This window comes from Cryphonectria parasitica (assembly GCF_011745365.1).
Source record: "Cryphonectria parasitica EP155 unplaced genomic scaffold M406scaffold_5, whole genome shotgun sequence".
Taxonomy (NCBI): Eukaryota; Fungi; Ascomycota; class Sordariomycetes; order Diaporthales; family Cryphonectriaceae; genus Cryphonectria; species Cryphonectria parasitica.
Genome location: NW_024468913.1, coordinates 2,534,574 through 2,557,806, shown reverse-complemented (window position 1 = coordinate 2,557,806; position 23,233 = coordinate 2,534,574). Strand labels below are relative to the sequence as shown.

The 23,233-nt window shown below is 53.1% G+C and overlaps 5 protein-coding genes across 5 annotated transcripts; 2 read left to right on the top strand and 3 right to left on the bottom strand.

The window, feature by feature from the left end:
- Window positions 1–4,871: 4,871 nt before the first annotated feature.
- M406DRAFT_351883 (SFT2-domain-containing protein) lies at window positions 4,872–6,668 on the bottom strand (the record flags this gene model as incomplete). The annotated part of the gene is made up of 4 exons (XM_040922654.1): window positions 4,872–5,374; window positions 5,505–5,655; window positions 6,041–6,161; window positions 6,446–6,668. The coding sequence occupies 4 exons, from the start codon at window positions 6,666–6,668 to the stop codon at window positions 5,222–5,224; spliced, it is 648 nt and encodes a 215-aa protein (XP_040775725.1). The 3' UTR covers window positions 4,872–5,221.
- A 5,793-nt stretch (window positions 6,669–12,461) lies between these two features.
- M406DRAFT_259267 (helix loop helix transcription factor) lies at window positions 12,462–14,195 on the top strand (the record flags this gene model as incomplete). The annotated part of the gene is made up of 1 exon (XM_040917286.1): window positions 12,462–14,195. One exon carries the CDS (start codon window positions 12,462–12,464, stop codon window positions 14,193–14,195), a length of 1,734 nt encoding a protein of 577 aa, XP_040776225.1.
- M406DRAFT_356659 (uncharacterized protein) lies at window positions 14,043–15,524 on the top strand. Its single transcript, XM_040923500.1, has 3 exons — window positions 14,043–14,116; window positions 14,233–14,746; window positions 14,856–15,524. Exons 2-3 carry the CDS (start codon window positions 14,312–14,314, stop codon window positions 15,444–15,446), a joined length of 1,026 nt encoding a protein of 341 aa, XP_040775724.1. The 5' UTR covers window positions 14,043–14,116; window positions 14,233–14,311; the 3' UTR covers window positions 15,447–15,524.
- A 1,180-nt stretch (window positions 15,525–16,704) lies between these two features.
- On the bottom strand, window positions 16,705–17,736 carry M406DRAFT_340303 (NAD(P)-binding protein; the record flags this gene model as incomplete). The annotated part of the gene is made up of 2 exons (XM_040921542.1): window positions 16,705–17,090; window positions 17,205–17,736. The coding sequence occupies 2 exons, from the start codon at window positions 17,734–17,736 to the stop codon at window positions 16,705–16,707; spliced, it is 918 nt and encodes a 305-aa protein (XP_040775723.1).
- Window positions 17,737–22,182: 4,446 nt separating this feature from the next.
- On the bottom strand, window positions 22,183–22,778 carry M406DRAFT_322722 (uncharacterized protein; the record flags this gene model as incomplete). Its single annotated transcript, XM_040919684.1, has 1 exon — window positions 22,183–22,778. A coding segment is annotated over exon 1 (464 nt), but the record flags the coding sequence as incomplete, so codon positions are not given.
- Between the last annotated feature and the right edge of the window lie 455 nt (window positions 22,779–23,233).

Genomic DNA, 23,233 nt, shown 5'->3' with positions numbered 1-23,233 from the left:
CCAGACCAGGTGCATCGTTTAGATATACCAGAGTACACCCCCACTCGGAGATGGACGGACGGATCTAAACGCCTCGGTTTTGGGGGGGCCAAGCACGAGTGGCTGCTCGGAGTGGCTATTCCGTCTGTCCACTCAAACTTACCCAGAAGAAGAAAGATGGAACGACTGCCAGAGAGTTGAGGTTACTTCAATCTCAGCGCTGCTCTGCCGATATGGAAAATGAAGGGGGGCGGGGGGCGCCTCGGGTAGCAGTGGCCCAGGAAGGCTGGCATCCCTCAGGATTTGAGCTGTCTGCACGTTCGCATGCAGAGATTCGTTTAGGGAAGTTACCCCATTACAGGCGCAACGCACAGCAGTGCCGTCCTATACATACAGTAAGTAGCACATAAGCCAGGACCTAAATCGCGCCGTTGAGAAACAGTTTTGCTCTAGGCTAACCAGACCGGGTCCATCTGTCAGGCCGAAGAAAGCGACTCTCGGGAGGTTCGGCTAGATCAGATCCTTGGACCCCTTCTAGACGTGAACGTAATTCTCATCATATCACCTCGGGGCTGGCTGTGCAATACAGGTGTCAAAACAGACTGCCGCCTGATGAAGATGCAGACGAAAAAAGAAGAAAAAAAAAAAATGACCGCCTCGTCATACAGCCACGATACCTGTGCGGCTGGACACAAGCTGACGAGGCTGCAAAATTCATTTCTGCTAAAGACCAAGTAACGCACAGACAATCAAAACTATACTGCGCCCGTCCACACACCGACCATGCCTTTCAAGGACCAAGTCCTGGCGATCTCAAACGGTGCACTAGACCTGCAACCGTTGTGAAGATGGCGTTCCGTCACTGAGACCTCACTGACAACGGGCAGGCTACAGCTACCGGTCAGGACTGCTCCTTTTGCTGCGAATGTACTACCCTGACAGTGTGCGTCTTACCGCTGGCGTGTCGGATTGGTACATGTCCTTGCCGGCCATTGCTGCGAACACGAAGGAGAGAAGGGGAAGTGGCGGCGCTGATACAGCTGGGTACAGAACTGTACTCTAGCAAGCAGCTTGGCAACCCAGATCGTCCCAGTCACCATTGTGAGGCTGTCGTCCGGGGCGGGTGGATGCTGCGTTTCGGTACACCCTGAGCACGTTGTACAGCTCTTCGCAACGTGAAACGGAACCCCGACTGGTTGATCGTCAGGAACCACACAGCTTCCCACCTCTTGCCCTGCGGCCCTTACCGAACAGCAGGAACGCAATGTGCTAGTAGATGCGCATAGTGCCTGGTGCCTCGGTACCGCAGCGGACAGCAGGCCAATGAACGAGCGGGTACTTCTGCCGATATGTCACAGCAGCCAGGGCTGATATCCGGCGGGCGGCGACCTCCACGAGTTACACAAAAGAGCAAAAGCAACAGTCGGCTCTGCATCGCCTAGGTGTGGCCGACCCCGCGTGCATACCCGCGGCCGATTGCCCTGGGATTCGGCGCATGGGCTCGCCGTCGATTGGATTCTTTCAAGAGGTGGGTGATATATTTGCGTGTCGCTCGTGACCAATATGTGAAGCTCACCTTAGCCAGAGTACGTGGCTGAAAACTTGTGAAATGGCACTCGACTGATGATTGCTCTGCTGACCTTAACTGCCGTCGTCGCATCTGGCATGCTACTCGTAGGGTGAGGATACGGAGTCTCCCACATCATGAAAAGGGCAAGCGCCACGAGTGTTTCATGCTGCGGCGACACAGCAGCGTCGATAGCCAGACTGCCGGCCCTGACATCTCTGGAATCGAGGCTGCCGTTTGGTATCTACCAGGCAGCGGGAATGACACTGTGAGACTGGAGCACCTCATGTCGTCCAGCTCCCTCGGACTGATGAAAGCCAGGCAGAGAAGCGACAGTCGAGGCCGGCGCTTGGTGCCTGGCACATATCTGTGTCTCAAGGCATGAGAAGCCATCGACCGGTTCGTTGCTCTCAGCGAGTCACATTCAGATATTCTTCAAGGTCCGTCCGCCTGCTGTCCTCCACGCACCTGCAGGGTTGCCTGTCGAGCTGCATAGAACTGGAGCAAGCCTTGCGATGTGTAAATGGAAAGAAGAGCTGGCTAAAAATTGATATTAGGTGAAGAAGGGGTAGGGGCGTACTTCAGAGACGCAGGCAGCTGGATGCGAAGTCGTGACCAGCGTTGATCAGACGTCGTTCCGTGGCAATTCGCTCTGGAAGCAGTAACAGTGGCGGAGACGGAGTCCTCGTTCCTCGCCCAAATTCCTGGTGGCCATGATGTCCAAAGTTTTGAAACTGGTCAAATCATCTGCTTCTGGCCGTTGTGGACATCTTGTTTCTGACAAATCTATGTGTCCATGAAATGGTAGGAGACAAGGTCTGCCACAATTCCGCTCGAAATCCTTTGCAAACTGCGGGGTTTTACAAATCACCAGGACAATACAAGAAGACAGAACAGGTCAGTGAGTAGGAAAACCCTCAAACCCTTTCCTCCCTGTTTCCCTTCAAAAGGAAAGAAGGACCAATACTCGTTCGCCGGGGAAAAGAAGGGGGGGGGGCGACGGGTAAAGAGCAAAAGAAAATGGAAAGAACGGCGAAGAGGAAACAGTCTGGCAAGTCCCCCCAGATCATCGCGCTCACAAAATAAGATCATCGTTCATGTGGAGTCCCCTGCAGAAGGAGTGTATCTCGTTAACAGCATCGTCCAAAAATGAAACAAGCCGGACGCTTTCAGAACCTAATGGCACAGGTTGCCCTGGTAAGAGGACAAAGTTGTCGACTATCCACCTGAATGAAGCTACTTTGGCGGCGATATTGGCGATGCTATGCTTGGACATGGCTTGTCCGATCTACCTGCACCTCGCCTCAATTTTCAATTTCTCTCTCTCTCTCTCTTTCTTTCTTCCCTTCCGTTCAATCTCCTGTCAGAGACGGGGCGTTCCAGGTGGGCGGTAGGCCATTTCTGGGATATGTGCTCTTCATCAGTCCATCTCCACTGCGACTATAATCAGCCACGAAGGGAACAGAAGAAAAGATAGGATAGCACGGTAGGTGACGATTGGAAATGGACCCCATTCATCATGGTCCATTCCAAAAAAAAAAAAAAAAAAAAAAAAAAAAAAAAAAAAAAAAAAAAAAAAAAAAAAAAGCAATGCTGTCCAAGCGCGGGTGGCCAAGAATGGCGTCGGGTCTGGCCACAACAACGTCCCCGATATCAGTTGTGCCGGGCTTGTTCTCGAAGCATGACATCGCCGTTCCAATTGGGAGGCTCCATAGCCCGCCCGGGCTTATGACAGATTCAATCGCGGCCTCGAACCGTCAAGGGAAGGAAGATGACCATGACGAGCCTCGTACTCAGAGGTTGCCGCCTACATTGGCGGCTTTGCCTCAACGTTGGCTTGCAAGTGACAAATACTATGAGTCACTGCAAGTCTGACTGTCTCTGATGGATGCACAGTGGATACAATATTTCCAAGGGCAGGAGGCCGCAGTCCAGAGTATCCAGGATCTTCAGCCTGCCCAGGCTCACAGTCAAAGGGAGGTGCTTCTGCCCTGTCCAGGAACCTGATCACGACGGTGCAAGAGACACAGACAGGGGAGGAGGGGAGTCTAATAGGGACAAGCACACATATCCGTAGACCACACAACTACATTCAATGTCGTCCGGTCCAGCACGAGCTTCTCCACACAGAAGGAATGATGGGCGATGAGAGGACGAAATCCGGCCCCCGGTCATGAAATCACTCGTCACTACCATGTCCTCCTCTCACATGTCGACCATTCTTTACCCTACCCTGGATCTCCTCCTCCAGGAATGAGAAAACAGGGCGGCACAGTCCTCGATATACGTCAGAAACGGGAACACTGCAACGTAGCAGCTCAACACACGAAGACGGCAGAACAGACTGGCAGAAAGATGAGTCAACAAACAGAGACAAAGGCCCAGCGTGCAGGGGCGTGGCGGTAGCAGCAGTAGCAGCGGCGGCGACGGCGAGAAACGCAGGGTACTACTACCGTAACCCCTACTCCTCACGATGCAAGATGATGGCATCGCAGTGTAACAACACAATACAGTCGACGCAAAAAAATAAAAATAAAAAGACAAAATACACCTATGTACCCCGTATGGACCAACCAACCAGTCATGCATGTACTATGTACGCACTGCATTGCATACGCCCAGACTTTTAGCCCACCATTGCCACCCTGGTAGACGGCGGGGGAAAAACACGTATTTAATTTGCGAACAGCCGCGCCTCGCGCCCCGTCCGCCTAAAGTGCGCCTTTCTCAGCCACTCGATCGGCGTCTGGGAGGCAAGGAAAGAAGAGGGGAGGGGGCGGGGGGGGGATCGCTTGCCGTTGCGTTTTACCGCCTCCCCCCCCCCCCATCTCTTTCATCGTCCCTGTCGTGTTACCCCTCCAGCGGGAGGCGGGACGACAAGCGGGAAAGGATTAGGCGCTATGCTGCGCGGCCAGGGTGTGCGAGCTTTTACGACGCATGCGAGACGACTGCTGTTGCATTTGACTGATAGCATCCATGCATGATCTTATCACGCCTCCCCTCCGTGCAGGGTCAAAGCTGTGCATAAGTCTAGTCTGTGTGCACAATCTTCTCACTCGTTTTTGTCACCCTTTTTTTCTTCAACCTTTTCATTTTTGCCCTCGTGCTACTGGATACGGATAGTTTCTTGTGAATTTACACACTGTGTTTCCTATACTTTCTCTTCTAAAATATCCGCAGCTGCTACATCACTTAGAGGGATAGCTGTTTTAGTTAAAAATATTAATACTAATGAGGAGTTAGGATTTGTAAGTTTAACAGCTGCAGCTGAATATATAGGTGTAAGTAGACCGGCTGTTAAAAAATATGTTAATACTAACAAATTGATACGAGGTGTATATATTGTTTCTACTACTCATTCGACTCAGGCCGCAAGCCATTTGGCGTCAGCCCCACCATGATTTTTCCACATTTCCCGTCCCTCGCTGAAACCAAAGTGCTCCATACGCCCTGCGCTCGTGACCAACGATCTCGATTGGCAATCTTCGTCTGATAATGCGTTGCATTTCGAGAACAAAATAATACTTCCTAATTTTCTTCTCTTCTTCTTTATTTTACCTCTGAAGAAAACTTCCCGACTGTGTCGGTGCCGCCCCGTGTCTCTCTCCTGGTGCTCCACTACACCAGAAGGAATCTTGGTGTTGTTGGCAAGCATGGATGACAATATCTCGCAGCTCACCCAGTCATCCAGGCCGCAGCTCGCCGAGCTCCGAATGTAGTAGCGAGGCGTAGGCCGCTGGATCCCATCGGGAAGTAGCTGACTAGGTACCATAAAAGGCAGGCGATCTGGATGATCGCCGAGAACAATGTGAGGATAGTGCTGTGTAACTAGAGAGGCAGGCAGGACGCCCGTGTCAGCCTAATGCAACCGGTGAAGACGCATCACGGTAGGGAGCGCGTGTGTGGCGTGTGGTGTGCTTGTCCTGCACATCTGCTGAACGGGGCAGTGATAACTCACCCCCATGGAAAAGTAGAAAGTGAGGGCGATAGACCCAAAATACGCGGCCGTGAAGGGTAGTCTAGGTCCAGACAGTAGGTGTTGAACGTAGGCCATGGGACCCATCATAGCCGCAAAGGACGCTAGGAACAGCGCCGATCCAAGGGTCCATCTGTCAACAGGTCAGCCAAGTTCGACGGCAACCCTCACCGCAGTGCAAGCTCCCCGAGAGATCCGGATGAAAAGAAGGAGGAGAGGAAAGGAGCGAGTAGGACGCTTGTGCCTTGCAGGTCACCTTCACCAGTCACCAGGCGAGGGAGGGACCCCTTCGGCAAGTCATGCGAGATCGACAGCGTATGCACGACGGGTGAGTGCAGGAAGACAAGCTTGTTTCCCTCTCCAGAGAGGACGGGCGGATGGGGTGGACCCCGTGCGTGCGTGGGATGTGCCACGGGGTCTCCCGTCCCAAAGTAGCCTATAAGCTGCGGGAGGGGGCGCTATCCCGGGCTTATTTCATGGCCACATGGTACAGTATTCTGGAAAATGTGACAACTTACAAGATAACAAACTTCCTAGGCCTGAGTGACAAGACCGGGAAGAGGGCGAAGCAGATAACGAAGCAGACAAGCGCGCCCAGGTTGCAAGCACCAAAGACTAGCATCCGGTCCCATCTGCTCACTGTGACGGCCCAAACCAAAAGGGTAACAAGTCAGCCTCTTGCTCTTTCGCCAGGAATTTCAGATAGATGTAGATGGTGCAGATCAGGTAATGGCCAAGTTTCCAGGATTTGAGTCACTGGTGTGGCAAGACACCCTCTTTCTCATCAAGTGCCGTCCCAAGGCTCGTATGGCCATATGGGTCCTGCAAAAGGGGAAACGAGTCTCTCTCTCTCTCTCTCTCTCTGTCTCTATCTCTCGAGTGGAGTGTATAGTTATGGGTACCGAACTTGTTGGGCAACTCACGCGCGAACCACCCTTCCTCCTCCTCCCTCCTCGAGGAAGCTGGCAGTGGGGCACCGGCGCCCTCAGTCGTGGGCAAGCGCACGTAGCCACGGTCACCGAACGGGTTCAACGACTTGATGGATGACAGAAGGCCGGTCTGCTGGGAGGTGTTGATAGGTTCATCCTCGCCGCGCCGCGACCAACCCAGGGAATTCATCTGCTCGCGAAATGATGCTGAAGCCATCTTGGCCGCGTGATCTTCTTGTTTCTGTATTTCGGGCGTTCCGGGCGTGTTGCCTTTGGTAGGTCTTCCTGAAACCCTTTTCCCAACTTCTTGTAAACCTTAGGACCAAGAGCTCCGCGGTGGAAGGTTATAGCGTCGCAAAAGGGTGGCCGAATGACCCTGCCCCCGAACGAGGGTTTGTCGATAAACTTGGCTTGTGATATATGGATTCGAAAGAAGGAGGGGGGTGAGGAGGGGGATGGTGTCCAAAGTAAAGAAGGCTATTGGTCGGTATCTTTTCAGAAGGAGGGTTGTATGAGGGGGCCAGAGCGCTGCTAAGGGTCTGCTGGCAGGTCGAACAGAACAAGGCTGTGACCCTCAAGGTGACCAGGTTGTGTGTTGGAGGAGGAGGTAGTATCGAAACCTAGTGTGGCGAGTACGGCGAGGCGCACCACACAGTATCGAAAAGTGTCAACCGGGCTGGCCTTGGGTGTGACGATGACGACGACGACGTATGTATGTATGTATGTACGTATCTGGTGCTCTCGTCTGCGCAAAGTATCAAGAGTCAGACACGCAAGAGGCTTGTGGCTGGCGTAAATCTAGACCCTCTCGCTTGGGAAGGCCCCCTTCTCTCCCCTTCTCTCTCTTTCCAGAGCTCGAACGCAGGCTGCTGATGGGACAGGCGATGTGGCCCAACACGAAGTGTATTTCTAGCAGCCTGGACAGCCACGCGTATGGTGACGGCTGAAGGAGGGGGGGGGGGGAAGGTGGGCACGCAGGAAGGGTAAAAAGAAGTGATACAAGATAACGTTAGAAAGGGTGCTAGAAATGCGGGCGTGACAGGTTCCAGTGCCCGAGGAGGGTAGTGCAGCTTGTGGGTATGGGTGTGTGGATGTTGCGTTCAGGAGAGCGATCCTAGAGCTTTGGCTGTTACTGTATAGTAGAAGTAGAGGGTAGGTAGAGAGAGGCAAGAACCGAGGACGACCGACGAAGAGACGACGTTGGAGTCCTTGGGCCAGCGCGCGCGGATGTAACCCCTGCTGAAATTAGTGGGTCTGCAGCGCGGATCTGACCTGCAAGTGGGAGGGCCGTGATGTGCCCCGTGCCACATTGCAGACGGCACTTGCCCGTCTCCAGATCCTCCGACTGGCTCCTGCTCTTCTTTTGACTTGGAGATGAAAATGGGCCATCTTGTCTTGCCCTCCATCTTGCAGCTCGCAGCAATCGACCGCAAGGATGTCCTACCACACCTCTCTCTGAGAGGCGTCCAACCTTTTCGCTCCAGATCCGGTTTTTGTCCTTTCCAGACTGCGTGCCGTGTGGTCCTGGGTATCATGACCGCTGCTAGTTGCTGATACGATGCGGATCTTGTCTTCGCCTCCCTGGTCAAGATGGCATTTGCAACCGCCAAGTTTAAAATCCCATGGCTGGCTTTTATGCCGCCGCGGGAGGTCGTGCGCCCCACCAAACCTTGATCAAGCACAGAGCCACCTGAGCCACGAAAGGGGACAGCTCCTCGGGCAAGGTAGCCCACTCGTCACGCACAGTGTAGGATCGTGGAGGGACGAAAGGGAGGGGGGAGGGGGGAGGAAGCGGCCTAGACTGTACTGCCGGCCGGTGATATATCACAAAAGTACAGGTAGCCTTCTGACGCTGGGGCACAAGGAGGGTAGGCTTTTGGAATTTCGGTCCCGTTGATTTGAGTTGGTGATCAGGTCTGTACATGCATGATCCGGCAAGGCAGTCCATTCGTGGCCTTGTCAGTTCGTCTGAACTGGCTGGCTGGCTGCCTGGTTGGCTGGTTGGCTGGTTGGCTGGTTGGCTGGCTGGCTTGCAGTCGCTCTAGAATCCACTGATGGCGTTCACCGGTCGGGTAGGACGAGGCACCGGGCACGGCATCCATCGCGTCCGCCAACCTCGTATGCTTGTCTCAACTTTTTGCTTTTGAAGATCTGGGCGATCTTAGACCTGGGCCACCACAACAGGCCTCCTTCATGCAGCAGCGCGGCAGAGCGAGAGTTGAGAGGGTGCGCGAGATGATCAATATCCATGTTATGGCCGGCCTTGCCGCTGGCAAAAATCACTATACAGAGAGACGGCATGACGTCGAACGTGCTGGAGAAGGGGGTCTGTCGAAGCCATCGCTTAGCCAAGTACCACCTTGTGGTGTGCCTCGATGTCTTAGGTTGGGATGACTACACGAGTCACGCTGGATGCATGCCCACCACCCTATTCCCCCGTACCATCCGGAAATGTCCATGTCCTTTCGTCTCCCCATCTCTCCCTTGATGGAAACTACCACGAAAACTTCCCGGTGCATTTACCATATCCCTACAGTACACCACCCTACACGGGACAGCTCGTCCTCAGCCAGGACTGCTGCTCCTGTCGCTGCTGCTGCTGCTGCTGCTACAGTGTGAGAAAAGCAACTGAGGCGGTGTCGTAGTCTACCCTCTCTCTATGTTTCACACCATTCCATACGTATAGAGAAGTCAGGAGACTCAAGTACCCTCCAGACAGATATACATACATGACCTCTCCTGCAGGGAAGGGTGTTGAGATAGTGTAGAGTATATAAGTGGGTATGGCCTGCAGATACATCCAAACTTCATCCTGTCTCCTCTCCCTCTTGCCACATCGTCTTTCGGCTTCGCATCTTGACCCAATACACTTACAGCATGGGAGGACCTTAACTTAGACACAGATTATATAAATAAGTATCGACCACAGACCACAGAAGAGTTCCCCTGCGTCTTTCCCCGACCTGCAGCCCTTCTTTCTCTCCTCAAGGCGAAAGTAGATTGCATAATCAGGCATTAGGTAAGAGGCTCACGCAGTCCCTTGACGTCTTGGATGATGGGGACGAGTAGGGACAGTGTTGGCTTACGATACGATATGCCGTGTTCAGATCACGGATCAACAGAGAAAGAGAGGCACACACGCAGGGCAACCACCCCCGGCAAGACTGCCTGCCTGCAACCACCCACTACCTGCTACCCCTCAACGATCTTCGCAAAAGACTCGAAGCACTTGTTGCGGCACGACGTCAGTCTGGGATGAACGCCCACCCCACCTACGACCCAGATAAAAAGAGAGTTGGATCAAAGGAAGACCAGCCCGCTGGTGGACGTTGAAGGGCCTACCGTCCGAGGCGGATATATCTGATTTGACAAGACGAGAAAGAGGCGAATCACAGATCGGCACCCCCGCCAATCCTACAGGACTTGAGTGCACGGCAGCTCTTTAGCTCCATAACCAAAGTGGACCTGTTCGCCTTGTGCATCGCATACCGTCAAGGTCCTGTCCGACGTTGAGCCGGGAGAGGCTCCAAATCTGACCACTCGCGATTGAGGTACGCTGCTGCTGCTGCCGCTGCCGCCGCCCTTACCCCCCGGAAGAACGAGTGGGGTTTTGCATGTCCAGAGGACGAGGAGAATGAATAGAAGAAGAAGAAAGAAAAAAAGAAGAGATCGTTGGAGCAAGAGGCTATATTGACAAGAATATCTCATCAGACTCTCAATCATTGATCTCAAGATATCGAAACGAGGTCATTCAGAAAGGCAAAACCAACTTATCTCGCCAGACGACAAATCCGGTCGGCGTATAGTTCGGCGTTGTGTCGCACTGAGAGAGGAAGTGGGGAAAATCCATAAAAGGTCAGCAACACAACCGCAACGCAACTCCAGTGTCACCTCGAGTTGCTCCTTTCACAGAAGCACAGAATTCTACGGTATCATAGATCCGGCGGGCAATATTAGCCCTGCATTTGCAGCAGCGCTGCGAGCAGCCGATTCCACATTCACACCTCGTACTCATATCTCGTACGAACAGCGTTTTAATCCAGTCGACCAGAAAGCTGACACCATCAGCAGTAAACTGGTTTCGTCCTCCACCTGGGCAACCAAAACACCAGTTTCGGCGCTGTGGACTACACATCAGCAACCAGCCTCAACCCGCCGCCACTTTCACTCTTTTGAGAATTTCAATTTGGACCATTTCAGATTCGTGGTCCACCCACCCACCCACAAGCACACATTCATCCTCGAACCTGCAGCGAGAAAGAGACAAGAATCGGACCCGTTCTTGCCATCTCCAAGCCTGCCCCCCTCCCCGCCGTAGCCCTCGGGAATTTCTCCGGCGCTAGGCCTGCTCGGGTATTGTCGATCCACCGTCCCCGGAAGTGAATCAGTGGACGGCAGCGCTGACCAGAGTGCCCACAGCGCTGTACCATAGTGCTATACATGCGCTATAGTACCTCCCCTACACCCTTCCAGAACCCCCCTTGTCGAGAACTTGTCTCTCCAGGAAACAACCCCAGCATTTTCTCCTCTTACCACCTCTTCTCCAGATTCTAGACAAGAGAAGAAACAAGAAGGGGGATCCGCTCTCGAACCCAACCCAAACCCACCCAAACGCCAAGGTTCAGATCTGAACTGAAAGCTGAAAAGGGAGCTCGTGTCGCCGCCCAACGCCCAATCGCAAGCCCACGTCTACTTTTCCAACCTGTTCAGCGCACGACCCAACTTGATTGTTAACTTTCAATAATTTTATTGATCACTTTTACCTCTTCATTTTCTCTCTTTCTGTCTCCTCTCTCAGTTATCTGATTATTTTCTCCCTTTTGTGGTTGCTTCATACCTGTTTTTGTTTTATAGTCTTCGTTCGGACTTATCACCTTACCTGGTGGCGGTACTATCTCGATTTATTTATCCCCTACCGCGCTTTCCAGTCCAATATTAGGACTGGCGCTGAGAAGGCTCAGGCTCCCTTTGCCAGTTACAGGACCCATCCCAGCAAAGCGGTCTGTCCAAGCTCCCGCCCGCCACAGCAACTCTTCGACCCCCCCCCCCCAAAACCAACCAGGTCCAGGAAAGTTCAGAACCTTTCCGTGCCTCTTTAGGACATCCTCCCCTCGGACCTGGACTCGACGTTCTAGCCCCCTCAAGTCATCTTTTTACACTCCAAGACGCAACAACCCACACCCGTCAATTCCGACGACTTATATTCGCAGGCACCCAACCCTCTCTCGTCTTCGTCTCTCTCCGCCGCCCATTCAACTCCGGCATGAAATTGCATTTCAACGCCATCCATCACAACTCAAAGTCGTACTAACAACGTCGCCGCCTTTTACTGCTGGTTTGCATTTCCTCTGCCTAAATTGACCCGATCGTCCCGAGTGCAGTCGCCCGCCAAGCCCCACTAAGAATCCATACGACGTACAGCCTCAAGAGGGTTCATGGCATACTGCTGAGCTGTCACATTATCTATTATCCCCCTCCTCCCCACCCCCGGGCTTTCGCTTGCAGAACAGTAAGAAATCACCGTCTTCCCTTCCTGTCGCCTCTTTCCCTCGTATCAGCTTGCAGCCCCCCAAAATAGCTACACTCTGGACCACAGAGGATGTAACTGGTCGGGAGTTCCGGCTTCCAGAGTCCCCGGTTTCGCTGACCGCAACTTGGTGCGGCGCTGTCCCTCTTTTCCTCTCTCTCTGTCTGCGCCCCTCGGCTTCCCTTGACCCCTCTTCAGCCTTCCTGCAACCAAGCCTCAAACCTCAAATCAGACAGACAGCTCATATCCGACCGATCTGATTTCCTTATGTTTGTGTGCCCACAGAGCTGATTGTCGTCTCCAGCAGAATTTCCACCTCCCCAAAAACACCTTTGCGACAAGGAGAGAAGACAAAGCGGCGTGGTGCTTTCCCCAGTCGGTCCATCGTCTCTTCGAGTCATCGATCAGCCAGGGCAACTAAGATCGACATTTGATACGACCTCACAACAACCCGCCACCTCGACAAGCATTTTGCAACCCACTATGGCCCAACAGGCCTTTGGCCACTTCGGTGGCGGCCACGCAAGCGGCAGCATAAACCCAAATGATCTCAATTTCAACCAAGGCTTTCAGAACAACTTTGGTGGAAACTCCAACAATCAGAACAATGCCTTCTCCAGCGGCTCGGCAGTCTTTGGCGATGATGAGCTGTTGGAGGGGCTCGGAAGCCCAACCGAAGCCCCCTCGGGCATGCAAGGCCATGACTTTGGTGGGATGAACGAGATGAACATGAACTACAACCAGAACAGCGGCGTGTACAACTCGCGCCCGAGCATCGACCAGCAGCAACACATGCCCGGCTTCTCCAACACGCCCGACGGGGATCCCATCCAGAGCCCTTTCGTGTCCAATGTGCCACAGTACCAATCAATCCACGCGCCACAATTCCACACGCCCATGTCATACGGCGGCTCGCCCATCGCCGAGGGCATGCCAAAGGACCCAAACGACTCCAACTTCATGCAGGCCCGACAGAGACTCCAGGCACAGGCCATGCAGCGCAAGGCCTCCACCGCGAGAAGCCCACTCACCCCTAAGATGGGCGCTCTGGGCCTGTCGATGGGATCTCAGGACGGATTCGGCGCCCAGCCGATACGAGCGGGCGGAGCTCACCATACCAAGGCACCATCCGGACACTGGGCCCATACACCAAACAGCATGACCTCGTTCCCAGGGTCCGGCCTTTCTTCACCCCTCCAGACAGAGCTGCACAGCGCTCAGATCAATGGCTTCTTGATGAAGGGCACGTCTATGCCCACCAAGCTTGGCGGCCAGGGTGGTGCTCTGTCGTCGCAGCAGGAAGCCAAGAAGAAGCGCAGACGGGAGTCGCACAACCTTGTCGAGAGGCGGAGACGGGACAACATCAATGAGAGGATCCAGGACCTCAGCAAGCTGGTCCCCACCCATAGGCTGGAGGACGAGAAGATCCGCAAGATGATCTCGAACGGCACCCCCATGTCTCCCACCCTGACAGGCAACTCGAACCCCGGGTCGGCAACGTCCGGACTAGCAGGACCAGGTGCGAGGCGAGCCACCAGCGGCAATACCGGAAACATCACCACTGGTCTTCCGTTGGAGGATAAGGACAAGGGGCCCAACAAGGGTGATATCCTGAACGGTGCCGTGAGCTGGACTCGCGACCTCATGTGGATGCTGCAGACCAAGATACAACAGCAGGAGGAGCTGGTCAACGCGCTCCAGGAACTCGGCGGCCAGGCGCCCTTCGATATCACCGAGGACGAGAAGAGGATGCAGACGGAGCTTCTCGAGGCTATGGCCAAGAACGAATTGTCGGACTTCACCTACTCACGAACCTCGGGAACCGGCTTGAGAGTCCCGAACCACACCGACTACAAGGGAGAGCCGCTGAATGGCACGAACCACAGCGGTGATCTGCACTCTATCAGCCCGGAGGGCGACGTGAATGGCCACTTCAGCAATGATGCTCTTGATGCCAACACCTTCTGGGATGACGGGGAAGAGGACATCAAGTTCAACCTTGATTCTTATGAATTCCCCGCCAAGAACTATGGCGACCTGGCTTACCGCACCTATGGGAAATACTTTCGCTGGTTGGTCAACGGGTCCCAGGCCCTCCTGCTTCTGCTGTCTGTAGGAAATATCATCATCAGCAATGGGTATGTGTGTGCAATTTCCTTTCCTTCTCCTCCTTCTTTTCTTTCCTTCATGGCTTGCACGCATCGTCGGCGGACATAGAATTACCGACAACCTATACTGACGACCTTCTCTGCAGACAGTCCATCTCCCAGATCTCCAAGTTCCGCCTCTGCTATTGTATCTGTTGTCTGATCTGGGCCATCGTCGGCTACGTGATGGGGCAGATCCGGACGCTGTCCCGCTTCACGTGGCTGGCCAACTGGGCCGTCTTCATCAACCTCTTGATCATGTTCATCTCGATGGGCGTCTTTGCCCACAGCCCGCCCAACTATGCCGCAGCACAAGCTGGCTCCTCGGGTGCTGCGACGTTGTCAGCTTCTGTGACGCAGCTCCCCGACGGCTCGTATCCTCCTGTCGTGACTTACGCGTCCGTGCCGCCGTCCGACAATGGGTTTATCGGCTCCGTTGTGGGTCTTATGCAGGGTGTCTATGCGTATGCTGGCGCGCAGCTGTTTATCGAGTTCATGGCTGAGTTGCAGCGGCCTCGCGACTTTCTCAAGGTGATGTGGGGAGCGCAGTTCTTCATTTACTCGGTCTATATGATCTACGGGTCATATCAGTACTACTTCCAAGGACAATATGCGAACCAGGTTCGTTGTACACCTTTCTCTCTCTCTCTCTCTCTCTCTGTGTGTGTGTGTGTGGCAAATGAGGTAAAAGTACATTCAGGAGACTTGACTAATTGTCGCTTTCCCACAGCTCTCCTACCAAGGCCTGTCCCCCTACGCCTGGCAGACCGTCTGCAATGTCCTGGCAGTCATCACAGGCATTATCGCCGCCACTCTCTACGGCAACATCGGCATCAAGGTTATCTACAACAACGTCCTGATCGAGTTCTTCGATTTCCCCCCTCTGACCACCAAGCGAGGCAAATGGTGCTGGGCAGCCGTGGTGCCCGTCTTCTGGTCCGTCGCCTTCATCATCTCTGCCGCCATCCCGGATTTCTATGGCTTGATCGGTCTCACCGCCGCTCTCTTTTTCGTGCAGTTCACCTACACATTCCCTGCCCTTATTGGACTGGGGTTCTTTGTGCAGAGGGAGGCGATGCGAGGAGAGACACCGTTCGACCCGCACACGGGCGAGGTGCAACGCCAGGATCACGGTCTCAAGAGGATTGTCAGGGGGTATATGGGCCGGTACTGGTGGCTCTGTATCTTGCTTACGCTCTACACACTGTGTTCTTTGGTCGTCAGTGGTCTGGGCTGCTATTCTGCGATTAAGTCTCTGATTGCGGCGTTTGAGACCCCACAGGTGAATGCGTTTACTTGTCGGTCGCCGGTGGAGGGTTGAGAGACGCAAGAGGAGAGCGCAAAGAAGTAATTTTGACCAGCCTGAATGGACTTGCAATTCTGGTTTGCACTCGCTGCCAAGGAAGCTTCTTGCGAAATACAGGCTCGATTGCCTAATTATTAGTGTTGGTCTACACCGCGCTTGCCCATCTTGTACTTATTCAACTCGAACGGAAGGCTCAAGTAGCATAATTCCTAAGAGTTCCTTCTTCCCTTGCTAGCCAGCATGGCAGCGACAACATGATAGAGGAAGCAGCCATTTGCGCAGCTTCTGGGCTTGAAAGGACAAGTGCTCAGGTACTTTCATAATTTAGACATGACCCATGATCTCACACTTCATACCGAGAACGAGTATCTCGAGCAGCAACTTTTTTCTTACTTTTTCGATAGCACTCATTTGTTCGCCGAAGGTCTGAGATATTGATATCCTCTCTTTTGTCTCCCCCCATCTGGAAATTACTTACGCGCCAAGCTGACAATGGAACAGTGCTCACTGCCACCTGCAGCAATCACTGAAATGATGCATCCCCCCACCGCGTCAGCTCTTGTAGCACCTGTTCAAGTGCCATGCGAGTCCATCCATCTGCACAATACGCAATAACCGTTCCACTTTTTTCCCCCAGCTGCCACCTGAGCTTCGATTCCATCAACTGGAAAATGACCTACGATTTATCCTATCCAGTACTCGTCAGCGACGTTCTCAGGTCCCAGAGCTCCTTCAGTGAGCCCTTGGACAGGTATACACGACAGACTTGTTACCTGGGGTATTGGCACGATCAAGTCGAGAGGGTTCCAGAGACGACCTATGATAACGACCACAAGGCAACATTCATTGATTCGGGAGAAGACCGTATTGATTGCCTGGAGATTTCCACAAGGCCATGATGGATTTTTCGAGAGTCAGGCGACAGTTCGAATACCAGCATTTACTGCAATTTGGTAATATATGTGCTATTTCACTCACTAGTGTGCTTAGATTACATCTTCCTACCCTAAGGGGCGCTTGCAGAAACTTGGGTGGGCTTAGGAAAGGCTTGGAACCGTATTGGAGGTAATTATCAGAGGGGCTCACTGACTGGGTATTTATAGTCTATGGGTGACTGTAATGCCTGGGTTGTTCCTGAGACCATTATTTTGGGGGGCCACGTTGTCTTAGTATTCAATAGCAAGTAGGCACACGATAGTACCAGTTGCGACATTGTGCATACCAAGAGATCCAAAAGGAAAAAGGCCTGGGGTGAGGCTTTCGCCGGCCCTTCTCACGAATCAGCACGCACATTCATCGCAATATCACCAAATACCTCCCAGCAATGGTCCAGACGATTCCGACACAACTGAACTCTTGCCTCCATGTCTCGGCCGAGAGGCATAAGCAGCTCAGCTTCCTTACCGGCACCCAAGCCTTCGCCCGCAACCAGCTGATAGATCGCCCGGGCTGCCTTCTTGGGATCCCCGTCACCGACGAACTTCCCGGTGGTCATGAACTGGAGAGTCTGGTCCACCAGGCTACCCTTGTAATCCTCTGCCAATGTTGCACTGCCCACACGCGCCCTGTTCCCCATATCTGTGCGAAATGCACCCAGCAGAATTGTGTGTGTACGTATGTTGAATGCCGCAACTTCCTTGGCCAGGACTTTAGTGAGGCCTATTGTTGTTTTAGCCCCGGGGGCGAAGGGTGGCTGTCAGCCCCACATTCAGAAGCATACTCTGCATTTTCCGTTTTTGAGGAAATGCAAACAAGACAAAAGGAGGGACTGACCATCCATCGCGGCTTTAGAAGCAGCATATATGCCCATGCTATCTCGCCCTTCGAGACTGGCGCCAGTACTCATATTCACCACCACCCCAAAGCGCCGCCTCCTCATACCCGGCAAGACGGCTCGCATAAGCCTGTACGGCCCAAAAAACACCGTCTCGAACTGCGCACGGATTTCATCCTCTGTGAACTGCTCCACCGTGTGGTGGATGGAATACCCGGCGTTGTTGCACAGCACATCGATCGCCACGCCCTCGGCCTCGAGGTCCGCGATGACCTTGCCCGCGTGCGGGTCGTCGACGTCGAGGGTGATCCACCTGCCTGGGCTGCCTGCCGAGGCGCCCTTGGTGATCTCCTCCACGAGCTCGGGCGTGCGGGAAGGGTTGCGCGAGGTGGCTATGACGGTGTGGCCGGATGCTTGGACCTGGCGGGCGAGGGCGAGGCCGAGGCCTGAGGAGCAGCCTGTTATGAGCCAGGTGAGGGGGCGGGAGGGCGTGGTGAAGGTAGGGTGGAAGTTTATCTCAGGGTTAAACATGTTGTAGAACTTGGTGAACTGAAACTTAAAAGTCCGTAAGTAGCTTGGTAAGTAGTCGTAGTAGTAAAAAAAGGTGGTTATTCTGATGGGTCTGGCAGTGATTATCTGCAGGGCTATAAAGAAGATTGGGTGGTGGTCGACTACGATTATATATTGGTATCGAAACGGAGTTTAGCTTTATGTTGCCATATAAAATGGCTGACGTTGACACTGTTCGGAATCACAAAAGAAAGCGAGCAGCGTGAAACATAAAGCCATGGAAGATCGTCGTATGCCGATATCAATACATCTCAAGCGTCGGGGTTAGTCCGGACTTACACGATATGGCCGCCTCTTGAACTCCATCTTCTTTGTGGTGTACAAATCGCGAAGCCACTAGAGACAATAAGGAAGAATATTTGAATTGAAGCAGGCTATGGCCACACCGAATCTTTGATCCATCTGGCCCGGAATCTGCTACCCACTTTCACACCTTGCCCAAAGCTCCCAAACATGTTGTTATTCCCCCTCCAGCTGAAGTGGCCTCGTCTGCCACAACTCGCTGGAGGAATCGAAAGGTAACACATACACAGCACCTGGAATAATGCAGACACTGGGGCCACTTGTCAAAACCGAGTCCACCTTATCTCCTGAGAGAAAGAGGTCATGCTTCCATGTACCTGGCACTTCCCATTCGTAGGACTTAACGGTTTTATTCAGTATTTCATGAGCCTTTTCACGTTCCCACACAGCCTCGGGTGAGATCCCGCCAGGTACCAAAAAGTAAAGCTGTTGGCGGGGTTTGATCCAGTCGTGAAGGAATTGGAGTATACGTGCCGATTCCTCAAGGGCATGACCTGCCCGCGATTCGCAATCTTGAAGGAGCTGATCTGCCTGGTCACCGCCGCTTGCTCGGCGGCGAACGCGTTCTGCATCGTGAAGCCAACTAGGTGTCATGAAGACTGGTCTGTCGCGCAAGGGTATGTGCGAAGGATTTCTCAGCTTTTTGAGGGACTCGATAAATATGTCCAGCCTTCTAGAAATATGGGTGGAGGGTATCAGCCACATCATGGATCCGTCAGATGTGCCGACTTCCAGAGCCAATTCATACCGCGTCAACAAGTTGTCCGGATCCCAGGCCTTACCGGACCGCTGAGACGAGGAAAAGAAGAAGTGCGGTTGGGCGATTTCGCTTGTGCTGGAGGGTTGGTACCGAAGAGTTGCAGCTCTAGTGTCACCACAACTTGGCGTGTACGTGATCCCCCCGATGGCTGTGGTGTATGACTTTCCTGCCCCTGACAGACCTGGCTTGCCAGCCACGGCGTCGTCCCCCCCTAGCATATTCACAACGTGGCATATTACTTCCCCGTCGACCTCTAGCACGATCTTAGGGTCCCCCTTACCAGCCAACGACCTCTTGGTTATAACGTTGTTTTCGGGCGTGATTCCCAGGCCGTGTACGAACTGGACCCATGGTGCTGTAGCGAGACATTCCCCGGCGGGTTTGAAAACCCCCTTGCATGTTCGAATGTGCTTCTTAAAGTTCGTCGCGGAGAGGATGGGCGTGTAGTAAACTCTGCGGTTCCTGTCGTAGAGGAAGTCGTACCATTGGTCAAGCTCCGTCTTCAGTCTTCTAGCCCTTGCTTTAGAGGCGAACAGGCTCAGAATAGGGTTTCCAAAATATGCATCAACTTCCTTAAACAGGCTGAAGGTCTTGTTGCCTTCGTCGATAGCCTCAGTATATGCTCCGGCGCCCGCCGGTGACGCGCTGCGTTCGCCAAACATCGTACGAGTTCGTTGCTGGATGAGGTGGAGGATTGATCGAGCGATGTTGTATAGAAGGAGTAGTTTCGGAAACTTGTCCTTAGGAATGTAGTGGTCGTAGAGGTCGTGTCGGTGCTAGGCAGAGTTTACTATGCTCGCATAAATTGTGGTGCGCGAATCCGTTGTTATGATCTTCTGAGCAGTCATTGCCTGAACCGCTACGGGGGCTACGCCTCACCTGGGCCGCTGCAGTCCTGGGAGGCCGCCTCCATTGATAGAGACTCATCAGCAGCAGCAGTCTGTATTCTCATAGGCTGCAGTGATACAGTGTAACCCATAGATATGCAGGCCACGAAATCACGAAAACAGGCCAGTGAGAGCCTCCGACCCCCCCCCCCCCAAAAAACCAGAAAGAGGGGAAGGACAGGTGTAGTCGCCGTAGATTTGACACCAATGAATGTTATGCCCGGAGTTGCTGGGTCTGAAGGGCCAACTATTGGGTCGTTCAACATGCAGGTCACGAAATCAGCCACAGGCAATCATGGGTGAAGGGGTCAGAACCCAACGTTAGGCGAAAGCCCATGGCTAAAGTACCTTACCAAAAATGAGGATTATATGTGCGCGAGCCAGTGAGTCCAGCCAGCCAGCAGCCAGGCCTGTTGATGGCCTCAGTTACTTGCTCTCGTGGCTTGCCTCTTCCTTTCTCTTTCTCTTTAGCGCACAGCAATATGAGCTTTTTTGCCCTCACATATTATACGTTCCCAGTCCATCATTACTAAGCCGTGGTACCCCGAGTTATCTGTCACGTCGTCGCAGGGCGGGCTAAAATGTTGATAGAGCTAGAAGGTCTAGGATTGTCAGCCCCTATCGGATCCAAATAAATCAAATCATCCTTGAGTTGTGGCTCGAGAGCTCTTTATACAGTTTCGAGGTTGGTTGATTCTGTATGATCAAGATCTTCGCCCAGCACCTCGGAGGCCAGTCAATGACCAACAGAGTCCGGCCTGGCTTGAACCCAACTCATTTGTGTCCTGTTTCTCTTTGACGACTGCTTGTTCCGACAATCGAGTAATGTGCGAGGGCCAGTGAGTCACTGGCCCAGGGCCGTGCACGGCCCCTCCAGCCAGCCAACAGCCAGACCTGTTGATAGCCTCAGATAGCTGGCCTCGTGGCGTTTCTCTTCTTTTCTCTTTTCTCTTCAGCACACTTCAATCCAAGCCTTTTGCCCTCACATAAGTAAGCACCCTTCTAAATATTGCATCAGTGCGTAGAGACGTGCGCAGGACTTCTCATCATAGTCCCCATTTGCAAATTAGGAAGACAAGGTATTCTTTTCTTTCTCAATACCAACTTTCAACAACACTCATGCCCCTCCACATGAGTATCAAGAGGGAATATGCACAGAAGACCAGAATTGACGCTGTCAACACCTGAAGAGTATGGTCCCCCTGGTTCAAAATATTGCATATGAGAGGGACATATGCAGCCCTGATTATCTAAAAACTGAGGGAGGTTTTAGACTAATCAGGCCAGCTGGGCGTTCAGAAGTATGCTCTATTAGATTCCAGGGAAGTTCAAAAAGTACATAGTCACAAACTCAGTTCGCAAGCTTCAGCAGTCAGAACAGAAAGGTGCAAAAAGAAAGAAACAAAAAAGTTCACCGGCACGGAGGTTCGAACTCCGGTCTTTGGAAGTTTTCGCAGCCCTGAAAATCCAATATGCTAAACCTGGTTTTGATTATGTTAGCTCAGAGGTAATGGATTGTGTCGAGAGAAGACACCATGAACACTCACCACTGCACCATACCGGTTTGTGTTGCTTTGTTGGGGTGACTTTCTCATAAAGAACAGGGGTGATGAAGTGAGCTCCCTGCAGCGGCCGTCCGCAGCAGCTGATTGATGCCAGCCATTGGTGGATCAGGCATGGAGAGCCTGCCCACGACACTTCATGCTTGTGACAAAGAGCCACATGGGAAAGTCACAAGGGCTTTGAACCATGGTCACACAGACCTATTAAGTCTGTCTGGCATGTGGAAACAATGCTGTGCTGAGACCAATCTGGACCAGTTACGTGTTCAAGATCTCAATGCTGTCTTTCTAAATAGACTTGAACATGGCAATATTATTTCCTATGTGAAGTGGTAATGTCACACCTTATGCTTATCGACCCAGCCTCATAGTATACACATGCAGTATGGCATCCATTCCAGAGGTGTTGACAACCTCCCCACTTCTTCCAGGCATGATCTTGAACATGCCCTGAATTCCCGTTCGGAAGGCCGGCTCCCCGTGCACCTTGACAGTCACCTTTCCTACGGCCAGAGTGCAGGTGCGAAGGCTTGCAGAATCCACATCTAACTGAAGAGATGCGCCCGGTGATATGATATGAGTCCCAAAGGTAAAGCGCTCATCAACCTGTACGGACCTGGACCCGTTAGCCATGTTGGACGCAGCTGCTGAAGCTCCCACTCCAGTCTCCTGCACTTCCACACTGTGCTCCTCCGGGGCGACTGCGCGTGGCTGAGTTGGAGCTGTCGCAGGCGGGACGTCATCATGAGATGTAGGCTGTGGCCTCGACTTCTCATCATTCTTCGTCTGTTTTTCGGTCAGAAGCCGCTCAGACCGACGAGCACGCAACGAACGAAGGCGATCTTCTGAGCCGTTCTCCACGACGTCGGAGTGACCATCCTTGTCTTGAGTCCGTATAGAAGGTTGCGAGTCTGAAAGCGGCGAGGAAGTCTGCTCGTCTGCCGCTTGCTCGCGCTCGCGCTCGCGCTCGCGCAGCTTCAGCCGGAGGTCACACACGCCAAGGTTACAGCTCTTCCATGCACAATTGACGCAAGTACAACTGCCCTGTTGGGTAGCTTGGGCTACATTATCGCTCACCATGACGCAGCCTTTGAAAATACCTGAACCCTTGGCACATCTGTTGCATGGTTCCGGCGATTCCTCACCAACAAGCTGTACGATAAGGAGAGACACGTCCTTGGGCCAGGCCACGGAGAACATCTGACTTGTGGGGAATTCAAGCTCTCGGACGCGGGGAAGAGATAGGAGTGTTCGCATCGGGTCTGACTGGGGTGGCGGGAATTTCTTTCCGGTGAAGAGAGCCTCAATAGTCGCCCAGTTCTCTTTCACTGCTGTAGTCGTCATATCCGAAGTCTTGCTCTCCTGCTTTGCAGGGTTGGGAGCTCCTCTCTCGTGCGTTGCTTCTGCTCCATTGACCGCTTCTTTGTCATACACCTTCTCCGAATCATCCATGTCCTCCGAAGAGGCATTGGAAGAAACCTCGGAGTCGGGCAGGGACGGCTCAGGAGTCGGGGTGGAAAGCAGCGATCGTTGGATAGATTGTGGCGCGTTTTCCATGATTTTCAGGTCTTCCGCGTTACCTCCTTCGGCCATGACTTCGTCGACCGTTCTCACTTTCTCTAGAGGCTTGTTCGCGAGTAACCGCTTGAGTTGATCTGTGCACCATAACGCTCGACTTGCGGCAAAGTCATGTTGGAGCCTGATGTCTCCAGGATCGACATTTGGCTCCTTCATTGGAATGATTGGGTCGATTGGATTCTTGGACTTGATAATGGGTGCGCGACCTCCAGTGTGGTGCCCGATCTCAGTGAATGTGCCATCCCTATTGTCGTTAAATAGAGCAAACGAATGTTGACGCTGGTTGACATTAATATTCACAGGCACGTACAGAAGAAATGCCAGGAATAATGAAGCACCAAAAAATGACTTGCCTCGAAATGGTTGGA